This window comes from Nicotiana tabacum, chromosome 23, assembly GCF_000715075.1.
Source record: "Nicotiana tabacum cultivar K326 chromosome 23, ASM71507v2, whole genome shotgun sequence".
Classification (NCBI taxonomy): Eukaryota; Viridiplantae; Streptophyta; class Magnoliopsida; order Solanales; family Solanaceae; genus Nicotiana; species Nicotiana tabacum.
Genome location: NC_134102.1, coordinates 105,564,925 through 105,577,035, shown reverse-complemented (window position 1 = coordinate 105,577,035; position 12,111 = coordinate 105,564,925). Strand labels below are relative to the sequence as shown.

Here is a 12,111-nt window from a genome sequence, read left to right as displayed (position 1 = left end):
TATATTTCCGCTTACTTGTCCCGAGTATTTATTTTATTCTCATGTCTTAGAGATTCTATAGACTATTAGTATTATTTTGGGGTTGTAATTGATGGTTATTCATATAGCATGAAATAAAAGAGACATATTTACCCTTATGTATTTTCAATTATTGAAAATGACGTATTTAAAGATTGTATTTCATTTATGCTTTTAATCATTTAAAATGATTATATTTTCAAAAAGTCTTCTGCATACATCTGTTGGGCATATAGATGAATATTCTAATATGAGTTGGTTCATCTGGGTTGGTTAGTGTGCCTGGTATCGACCACGTGATTTTGGGCCGTGATATTTTACTTCCCTTAAGCAGTTATAGTTCAAGTCTGAGACCACTACGACTCCAGAGTAAAGATTAATGTTTTACTAAGTGGAGGTTCAATGCAGAGCACACCTTCATTATGCATAATAGTCTCCCTTCAACTGAATTTTTTTTTATTTTAATATTAAAACGGGTGAGGGAATTAATATTAATGTTATGTCCATTTGAATATTAATTATAATATTAAAGTGCATTATTTCTTGTGAGGTTGTGGGCTATAAATTGGCAAGAAAGTGATCATTATCTTTTGTAATGTCATGATCTATCAAATTACCCACTACAAGTTAAATTTTATAACAACCAACCATGTTCGACAGTTTTGTTGTCCCACAACTTTATTATTTATTATATAGAAGAAATTTTATACCTATAAATAGTGGTATTTTTTTCTTGTGTTGTTGGATGAGAAAGTGTTGTAGTGTGGATGAAAAAAGTATAGTTGGTATAGTAAAAAAAGAGAATACTTTGTTGAAGTAAGGTGTTCATTTTGGTGGAGTTTTGGACCCAACAACTTGTCCAGAGTTTGTTCGAGTCATATGACGTTGTCCGACTGTTATATCTTGAAGGATACACGTCAAGAGTGTTACTGTTGGACCGGTGTATGATTCTACCGCAGTGGACTTGAATTTCCTTAAACAGAATGAGATATCTGTATCTTAGGCTAAACAATATTTATTTATTTTTCTTTATCTTATTTTTCAACAGTAATTAATTATATTTTCACCAACATATTATTTCAAAATAGTCACTCAGTTAAAATCATGATAGTCTCTGTCTGAAATTAGTGATAAAGAGAAGTGACAACCTTATTTTCGATATATGCAGACTGTATGAGCATCACTCGGTAAACAAGAGAAACATTGAGGGGTCGTTTGGTTACCGGTTCGAGTTATGCATGTATTAGTTATACATGTATTAGTTATGTAGGTATTAGTTATGCAGGAATAAATAATATAGGGATTAGTTATGCATGTATTAGTTATACATGGATTAGTTACGCATGAATTATTTTTCTGAATATTTGGTTTGTTGTATTAGCAATTAATATACAAGTAAAATACTTATATACTAATTTTGTCTCTAATAGATTAAGAAGAGGAAGAGCCTAGCAGTGAGGCATCTCCATACTTGCTTTTCAAAGCGTTTGATACAGATCAATCTATCGAAGGAAGCATTTTATGTGTAAAGTGATAGGGGTAAATTTATCATTTCAATATTTTATCAATGTATTACTAATACATGCATTAGTTATTCCATCTTCTACCCCGCATAAAATAATATACAGATTGACTCAAAACTTATACATGTATTATTTATGTAGAACTGTAAAATGACAACCAAACATGGTATTAGTTATGCTGAATTTTGTACAAAATAACTAATGGTTACCAAATATTGTACAAGTTATGTTGCCCCCAATACAAGGATAACTTTTCTCCTAACCAGCTACCAAACGACCTCTGAATGGATTAGTGTCGTGGGGATTTGAGGTAAAAACAATACTCACAAGTCACCATTATTATTTGCTTCTAAAATTGGTCACGAAATGGAAAAAAGAAGGAAGAAGCAACTCAAAGCAGAGACAGATTCAGAATTTTAAGCATATGGATTTCTACAACGATTTCAAGTTAATATACGTAATAACTGAATAACGAACTGAGTTTCAAACTAAATATTCTCGTATTTTTAATAAATTCTTTAATACAAATACAAAATCTATGAAAAAATTATTAAATTCACGTGAATTCGTAACCTTTGCGTTAGATCCGCCCGACTCGAGGTAGGTAGATTATGAGTATGAGTACATGTACAAAGAGTCATGGACAGGGGCGGCCCAACTATAAAGCAAGTGAAATATTTGCTTTAGGCCCAAAAAATTTAAGGGCCCAAAAATTACTAGTATTCTCTATATATGGTAGTATATTATTTATATAATTATCTTTTATTATTGATAATTTTATTTTTTTATTGTCATATTAATTTTTAATAACTCGATTTCTTCCTCTAATTAATATAACTAAAATAGTTTTCTGTCAATCTTATTTTACTTTTTTACTTAATTATATTTCTCTATTCATTAGTTGGTCACGTAACTATATCTAATAATCTAACTTATTATTATTATTTTTTTACATAAATTATACTCTCTCTGTCCCAATTTATATGAAAGTGTTTGACTGGATATGGATTTTATAAAATAAAGGAAGGCTTTTGAAACTTGTAATCTTAAATAAATTATAGAAGTTTTTGGGCTAGAAATTATCTCATTAATGGTAAAAAAAAAATCTAAAGTTGAATTATTACCAAATATAGAAAGGGACTAAAAAAAAAAGGAGTCACTTATGTTTTCTGGGTTCTCCCATTTCAGTTGTGATGCAATCAACGTTAAATTCATTTAATTTTCTGTATTTTATAAAACTAAGTTCTCATTTTTTTTAATTCCACATCCTCACTTGTCTAATTTTTTTAAAAACGATGTTCATTAAATTTTATATATATATATATATATATATATATATATATATATATATATATATATATATATATATATATAAGGACTCTTATTAAAATTTAGCTTTAGGCCGTCCCTCATGGACGGTGATGCCGTTATTGAAAAGAGGAGTCTGGTCCAAGCCAACATCTGTATTTGTACATTTTCCAAACTAGTACTGCGTTTATAATGTCTTTGGTGTCCCCACGTTTTTATATGTTTATAATGCCGTGCCAAAATTGTTGGAGGTGGAAAGGGAAATATCCACGTCCCACTCCCGAAACTTTCTTGATCTTGACCTTTCAATTTTTTCCTTGAAAAAAGGTACTTTTTTGGAGATCAATGCAATTGTATAAACTCAAAAGTAAAAAGATAAAAAATATATTGTATATAACATAATAATAGTCCAAGTCATCAAATCCGTAATAACAATATCCAGTATAATTCATAATTAAATACTCAAACTGAAATTTAGAAGTAAAATTGATCAGGGAGTACAGAGCAAACAATCCAAAAACATAAAGCGTGTATGTGCATTTGTTAAACGTATAGAGCAAACAATCAAAAAGGTAAAATATTTAAAGATAAAATACCTTATGATAGAGACATTAGACAAATAAACTTTAAATTATTGGTAAAGGCGAATCCATGATTTTAACTTTATGGATTATGAATTTTAGAGTACCAACCTTAAGTGTTAATAATTGAGTTCTAAATTTTTAATATTTGTACACATTTAATAAATTTTTTTAATATAAATATATTATTTGAGTAAAAGTCACTGGGTTCGACCGAACCGTATCCGGGCGGGCGAAGTGCAGCAATAGCCACTTTTAAGCCAACTATTTAAAATATATTCACAATTTATAATATATTTAAAGATTAGCCAATTCATCCAAACTTTAGGACTACGTATCCTGAATTTGGAAATTCAGGACTAGTGTCCTGAATTTTTGAGTTGCTAATTTGAAATTCAAGACACTTTGTCCTGAATTTCTGAACTGCTAATTTAAAATTCAGGACATAAAATTCGAACTTCTGGACACAATTTTCGAACTTTAGGACACGTTGTCCTGATATTTGAATTTTGAGGTTTAAACTCTAGAACGTCTTGTCTTGAAGTTTGAAGAAAATTGACTAATCTTTAAATACATTGTAAACTATGAATATATTTTAAATAATATGCTTAAAAGTGATTACCTGGTGTCAATTTCACTATCCGGGCTTCTAGCTCGCCCCTGCCTATAGGACATGTAATCTCGGTGGTTTAGCAACTTTATGGTAAGATGAGACTTTGCACAAATAACCGATCATATTCATTGCTTACTTTTTTTGCCATATACATAGATTATACATTGATATATATAACTATATACATATAATACATAAATTATGCATATTTATATCTCCATCAACTATTTTTAGTTTAAACGATTGGGGTGAACGGCTATTTGGGTTAATTCACGAAGCTAGTCCTAATTATATCTTAATATTGAAAAAACAACTTGTAGGGACTAAAATACTTGAAAAGGAGAGTTGGGAAGGGATATGCTGGTCATAAACTAAATTCCAATAGGCAATGAATATGAACACAAATCTTAGGCAGGAAAGGAAGAAACATTGAATCTTGAACATCAACTGTGTAGACGGCCAAACAATTCAGCGTTGAATAAGGGTCACTTTCACCTGTAATCCAAGTAGCGGTCTTTGATTTTTTCTTCTCTCAATTATAAATTCCTAATTAAAAAAAAAAAAACCCAGATAGAACAAACAGAAAAAGAATTCAGAAAAAGAGATATTTTATTATTTAATTTTCAAGAAAGAGCAAAAGGAATAGGAAAATCCAAAAAAGACACCTTTTTGTCCGTTTCTTTACCTGAACCATAAAGCATATTCTTTCCTTTACTAGTCCCGTTCCATTTTTTCATATCAAAAACCCTAATGTACTTTTGCATGCATTTTCATCTTTGTGGAGAAAGCAATCCCAGAATCTAATTCTCTTGATCTGCCCCATTTTCCAGCTTTCTGTTTGCTCCTTTCAGGTTGGTTCTATTGTGTGTGTTTTTGTTCATTGATCATGTTTGATTTGTGTCTTTGATTACAAGAGCTGGATATTAGTAACCAATGTTATGATTTAACCTGTGTGAAAAGTGATTTTGCTGTAATGTATTGATGCTATTTTAGTTTTTTTCATTTTTTGATAATTTGTTAGAATATTTGGTGGTTAAAGTTGCAATCTTTATGTTATTTTCATTTGTAATGGATCTTTCTTTCATGATGGTAGTGTCCGCCTCGACTATTACTTGGGTACCTATTGCCTCCCACCAGCTTATAATGCCTCTTTTTTATTTTTTATAATGCCTCTTAATTTCCTTGTTTATTGTATATAGCTCCTCCAAGAATTTACCTTTTTCACGAAAAAACCTTATATATGTATGTTGTAATTGCTATAAGGTTCTGTGTTAACGTTTGTTTAAACTCTGGATCTTTTCACCTAGTACATGTTTGATGATATTTCACCTTTTTTACTTGAATTATAACTTGGGCGGATTCTTCCGGTGTGGTGGTGTCTTAGTTAATTTTCTTTCATGTGAATGCGTTGCTGGAAACAGAATTTACTTTAACTACTTTGTATTACTTGCCTGAGTTTTGTTTATATGGTTTATGAGGCTACATGTTTCTATAATATGGTGTGGATGCCAGCTAATACTGTTTGTCCTAGTTTGCCTGGTGCATTTTGCTATTTGTGTTGTTCTTATAATTCATTCTGTGTGGACCAATGTTTTCTAACTTGAATCAATACTTGAGCAGGTGATTTCTGCCTGTATCTGTCTACATTCAGTAGTGATTGGGGGCTACGAGGCCCTTGAAGGAGCTGATCAGAATCAGTAAAAATGCGGAACAACTTGTCATTTTCCATGGATGGTAATGGGGGTTCATCGGAAATGTTCCCTATAGATCCTCTCATGCCATATGGATTTGGGACGGATTTTCTCTCCCATATTTCATTGATTGTTGGCGGTTCTAGAAATTTATATGCACCTGGGAGTCAGGCACTTCAAGAAGCTTTCAAGTGCTTTTCAAAATATGCTGGTGCGCTGCTAGTCTGGTTTGCCAGTGGATCAAACTCCCAAGTTAATAACCCAATATCAGGCAGTCATCACGGTTCAAGAACGACCAGGTCTAGAATGTCAATTCAACCACATAGACATAAATTCATGGAACTCTTCTGGCAATCAAGATGCCAAGGGAAAATTACCATCCCTGTGATATTTAGTAAGATTTCAAAGTTCACATTGAAGCAACTGTGCAAAGAAGCCAAACATCTTCAGTCGATTCCTGCACTCTCACTAGCTGCTGCTTTAGTAACTCCATTTGACAATTTGTAAGCTTTTCTCAAAATAAATTTCATTGTGATGCTATTTAACTTGATTCTCTCACGGGAAGGCTCTGTTAAAAAGCCACATATATTACCTTCACAGAAAGAAAAAAAAAAGAATCCTTTTTATGTTTTGACTACTACCCTTTGCAATGAAGTTCTTATAATTGCTTTTGATCGAATGAATGTTAATCAGCTCTGGGGATGTTCTAGCTGTCCCACTGGATGGTGGTGCTATGGAAACACAGAGCAGTGAGGATCAACGGCCCTGTGAGGTTGAACACCGGGGATGTGATAATTCATTTTTCCAGAATTTAGATTGGTCTAGACATGCAGTTGAGCCCATAACGGGTATAGAATTTCCTACTATCTTGGACAACCTAATAGCTGGGGAGAAAAATTCCAATTTCACATCAGAGGTAAACAAATATGAAGTATTGCTGTTCAACTGATTTGTTTTTTCTTGTGATACTATGCGGTTCTTCGATTTAGCTCTTCATACTTGTTTGGGTCATTATCCTGCAATTATTTCGATTGTTCACCTGAAAATGCACCACTTTGACCATGACCCTCTATATTGCTATCCCAGCTTAAATGGGCTTTCCAATTAGACAGTTTGGTTTTTGACTTGCTATTTGGTTTAGTTAACTGAATTGTGTGGTTCCTGAATCTTGTTAATTAATGGCCAATTTAATGATACTTAAATCTAGTTTGTCACCAGACTGATGAAAACGTATTCATTTTGTTATGACTATTTGATTTTAGGCTTCAATCTTCTCTAGCCATCTAAGTAAGAGAAGACGTACAGAAAAGAGTAGACACTCACAGAAGAATAGGGAAAGGGCAATATATTTCAACTTTGCAATGTGGAAACATACAATACCACACATTAGTGAATCTAACAGTGAGAACATTACTTCATTCAACAGTTTGGTTAGACCTGTAACCTTGGAAAAGCAGTGAACTATTCTTTTCTCAGAAAAGAAAGAAAAAAAGGCAGTTAACAATTCTTTGATTACTTGCGTATGCTTAATGTTAGTTAGTTTGGTGGGGGATATATTAGAAAGAGCCACAACTATCCCAAAACCTAAACTTGGAAAAGAATAAGAAAAACGCCGTGTAAGAAGAAAAATATGACAAAAGCAATTAAAGTGAATTTGGTACTTTTGGTGTTTTCTTCAGCTATGCCTGGATGGTGAACAGTTACTGCTTCGCTTTTCTCCTTCAGCATCATAATTTTAAGGGAAAAAGTTAGTTTTCACCATCATCTTAGTTCCACTTCCTTGTTTCTGGATGACAATGTCCTTTTGCTCTATTCACTATTTACATAGAGAAGATATTAGTGAGAAGTTAAAGCTATAAAAGTAGACATTGTATAGGATCTTGCATGACATTTCCAATACTTAATGCTATGATATTATTTGATTGTAAGATCCTAGCAGTGTTCTGAGAAATTGTAATCTTGAATCCTCTCACCAGTTTTTCCGTTTCTCATACGACCTGACAAATCTTAATCTGAGCATAATTTTTTTAGACAGTTTTGATACTGCAGTTATGGATTTATCTCCTAGTATTTGCAGGTTTCCTGTAGTCAACAAAAGTTTGAATTGATTTCTGCTTGAATTTCAGGTCCTTGTTGGGACTGGATCCAGAATAATGAAAATTATCAGAATTAAATCTCTGAAGGTTTATGCATTTGGCTTCTGTAAGTTCCGGCTCTTCTCTAGACTGCCCTAAGCTCTTACCAAGTTCGAAAGCTCTGTCTACAGAGCTTAACTATCATTTGTTATGTATAGATGTCCATCCTTTTGATGTCTGCCGGAAGTTGGGCTGGAAATATGCCTCAGTTCCTTTTTGTGAACTGAACAAACAGCAAGACTTTTATAGGGATCTTCTCAGGTATTCTTTTATTGTACGCATCCCAATGCTTTTTGAGTTAAATAATAGATCTTCTGGACATCTTTTCCTTAACTTTTGCCATGGTCCTGACATTGTCATTCTGGAATCTCGCATTTAATGATGAGGTGTTATTTTGTCTCCGAATATAATTCTAAAATTGGTTAGGGCTTAAGTTTTAACTTTCTTTCTGATAAGTAATTTGTGTAATCTACATTGCTTTTTGGTTCTTGGATTTTCAGATCTAACTGTAGTAATTGATTGTCCTAATCTCTATGTGATATATTTTCTTCTGCTGACCTGGTAAGATTCAGTTATAACGTGTATTGTACAATAGGACCTCAATTCTGCGCATTAAACTGCTTTCTCTTTGTTTCTTTTGCTGCTTTGATAGTCCATGTTCTCACTCCTTTTCCTAAACCTATTTTCATCCTACACCTTCTATGTAGCATTTCCTCTCTTCTTGTTTTCCTGTTCCTCCTTTTCCTCTAAGCTTCTCCTGTCTCTTTTCTCCCTCTGCTTTCACCAGAAACCTTTTACTATCACCAGTATAGACTGTAAAACTGGTGGCTTCATGTGTAATGAGCATATCTCCTCTGCCCATCAATGATTTAGATTGTAAGTTATGTTCTTTTGTTGCTACTCCTGCCAATTATAAAACAGTATCCTTAACAGGTGATCTAACACTATCCTGAATATTTATTTGCTGTTGGAATTTTACTAAAGAAACCTTTCTGCTGTAAATGTACTTAAATATTACTTCCAAATGTATGACTGCAAGTGGTTTTCTGTGATAAAACTACAAAATGTTAGTTATCTTTATGGTGACTACCCAATCTTGGATCTTTTAAGTAGCCTAAAAATATACTTGCAATATGACATTCTGTTTATGAAGTGATTAGAGTTTGTGCTTGTTGCTATTGTTTTTTCATGCCAGTGTTCTTTGATGTTCTGCAGGGAAGATATTAGCATGACTGTTAGGCTTGTCGTTAGCTGCAATGGAATCAAAATCAACACAGTCCGAGAGTATGTTGAAATTCCTCTTCAGATATTGAAAAGCTTTACCCCCCATTGTTTCACGCTGAACATTCCTTTTCCAAATTTGAGCTGTCTCACATAAAATCTTGTTATTCAAAATCAAATAGTTCACTATTTCTTGAATTCTTTTCAATATTATTTGACTAATTAGTTAAATATGACTTACTTCCCACTTCTTGATGTTGAAAAATTGATAACTTTTAGGTTGTCACTTGCTCTGTTTTAAAAGGCGTTTCTGGGGCGAGCCCCGGGGCGAGGCGTACCAAAAACGCCCCGGGGCGAGGCGTACCAAAAACGACTCGGGGCGATGGTGTGAGGCGTACGCCCGGGCGTTCGGGGCACTTTTTTTTAGTAAGGATTAAGCCCCAGAGACTTTTTCAAATTAAAACAAAATTTGTTGAATTAGTCCTTCATATAATATCCAAATTCTCAAAACTCAGTTTGGTAATTACTCAAAAGGTTGAAAAAGGAACTCAAAAGTATTAAATTTAAAAGTAAAGACCCTTTTTATTGATTTAAGCCCTAATTTATGGTTTTCTTCAAATTTTTATCTTATCCGCTAGTTTGCTAATATCTCCCAAAAGCAACGAATATTTAATTTTTTTTACAAATATAAAGAGAACTACATTTTTCTTCATAGCAGCAAATTCAAAGTTCAAATTGCATGTTAATCATCTTTTTTGTTCCTCCATATAGAAAACTTTATTCTTTTAGACTCAAATTACTTGTGCTTGCAAGTAACGTATAATAGATTATTTTGATTAGTAATTAAATTGTTTTGATTAGTTTTTTGTGGGGATGGAACACACATATATATAGTTTTCTTCAATTTTTATGCAATTTTACCTGTTTATAAATATTAACTGTCATTATATTATTTTATAAAATATTAAAAATTAAATACCTATGGGGTTTATGCCCCGCGCCTCGGGGCTTACGCCCCGCTGAGGCATATGTAAAACGCCTCGCCTTACGCCCACGCCTTTTAAAACACTGGTCACTTGTGACCTCATCTTGTTGAATCGGTTTCTAGAAGCTTTCTTTTCTCATCGTAATAATCATCTCGATGCAATTAATGATATTGAATTTCACATTGAGAAGCATCCTGAAACTTGCAATTTACTATAATGTTGAAGATAGTGTGACGTTTGTTTTGTCAATTGAAGGCATGACCGTTGCATCTATGTTCGGAAATGTATTTCACATTCATATTTGGATGTGTAGTAAAAATATTCTGTATTTATTGAGACAGAAGCATCCAGGGGCGGATCTAGCCTTCTGACACTGGGTTCAATTGAACCCATAACTTTTGATGTGTAAAAATACACTAAAATTGCAACAAACAGTATATATGAACCCATAATTTTTAAAAGTACAATGAGTTAAATGATAAGAACCTTAAAGGCTGAACCCATAGATTTTAAATCCTGGATCCGTCCCTAGAAGCATCCCAGCTTAATTACAAGCGTCTCATGACTGATATTTCCGAACGCATGGAAGTCTTCATCTTTGCCATTATTATACTCGTTCTCAACTCTGTTTTCAATTGCCACTTTCTGCAGTGTCTTTGAGAAATCTCTTCGAGCTCGGTTGGTGAAGGTTAGTCCAAGAAGCGTCTTCTGCACGAAGTTCTTTGTCCTAAATATTTACCTCCTGCTAGAGAAGAAAAAACGCCTCAATACTGACATTCTTTGTTTCACTGTACAGACAAATCCTGATACCGATTATCGCTGTCTAGAAACATTTCGTTCCATGTTCTCGCAAGATATTCATATACAAGCAGTAAGAACCTTCCCACCTTCCATTTATTCCAGGGTTGCCTTTTCATCTATTATACATGACTTGAAAATTTCAGGGTACAACAATCAATTTTCGACGAACAGCTGATGGACACCTAATTACTGAGAGTAAGTGCACTGATATCTAAGAAGATAAACTCTGTTACTTGCTTATTCTTTTCGATAAGGGAATTAGGCAAAAAGTATTGTGTTTCTCACTACAAGACTACTGTTCTTTGCAGTTGGAGGAAACAATATCGGAGCAGTTCAGAGTAGAGAGTTGTGTAGTAAGTGAACTGTCATCTTAATTTATTTCTTGGCTGTTGTGGATATACTGCACAAAGTGGCAAGATAGTGAATCTTGGAACGATAGAATGAAGAAAATGGGCAGGGAAAAAGCAATGAGATTTACGCTTGTTATTCTTGCTTTTTCAGGGGCATTTTTTGATATGTACATTGGCGATGTTCCTATATGTGAGGAAACAAAAGAAGAGATTGGAAAAAATGTCGCAAGTATCCTAAGGGGGTGTTAAAAAGGCACGGTCTTATCTGTCTTCTTGGCTTAGAGTTCTCGAGATATTCGACTTTATGATGCAGTTATTAGGGAAGCATAGCATTCCAATTATTTGGACATAAATGTCAAAATGAACGAAAATTTATCGAGGAAATGGAGAATAAATGATTGTTAGGTTTATATATGCAGAACCCTTTTATTTTAGGCAGGGTTCTTATATTTAAAATTCGTTGAGAATTAGTTAGAACACAAGATTATTTGTAACCTTATTGGAGTGCAGCCATAATAGAGCTGTCTCTGCCAACTGTTGTAAATTTATCTTTTAGGGTATATGTCTTTTAAGCTTCTCTCCTATTCTGTATAGTATTGGTTTCCTTGGTTAATGCATCTGTGGGTGCTAATGCAAGAATCTGCTATTTAAAGTTGCCAACCTTATTAATATAGTAATGTAAAAGAAAGTGTTTTCACTATGTTGTAAATCTTGAAATCGTTACATGCTCAGGACACAAGAATCAAGATTGCAGAGCTAATTGTTGTTTAGATATATTTAGAGTGAAAATGGGAACAATAAAATTACAGATAGTTTTGGTTCTGTAATAACCTTTCTATCTACTCCAGCCATCAATTTTCCCCAAGCCATAGTGGTGTGGGGTT

General features: G+C 33.3%; 1 protein-coding gene across 1 annotated transcript; it reads left to right on the top strand.

Annotated features, from left to right (window-relative positions):
- Positions 1 to 4,755: 4,755 nt before the first annotated feature.
- On the top strand, positions 4,756 to 11,809 carry LOC107769912 (fatty-acid-binding protein 2). The gene is made up of 11 exons (XM_016589169.2): positions 4,756 to 4,894; positions 5,664 to 6,237; positions 6,428 to 6,650; positions 7,861 to 7,936; positions 8,028 to 8,130; positions 9,085 to 9,153; positions 10,728 to 10,764; positions 10,873 to 10,947; positions 11,021 to 11,072; positions 11,186 to 11,230; positions 11,379 to 11,809. Exons 2-11 carry the CDS (start codon positions 5,747 to 5,749, stop codon positions 11,474 to 11,476), a joined length of 1,269 nt encoding a protein of 422 aa, XP_016444655.1. The 5' UTR covers positions 4,756 to 4,894; positions 5,664 to 5,746; the 3' UTR covers positions 11,477 to 11,809.
- The last annotated feature ends 302 nt before the right edge of the window (positions 11,810 to 12,111 follow it).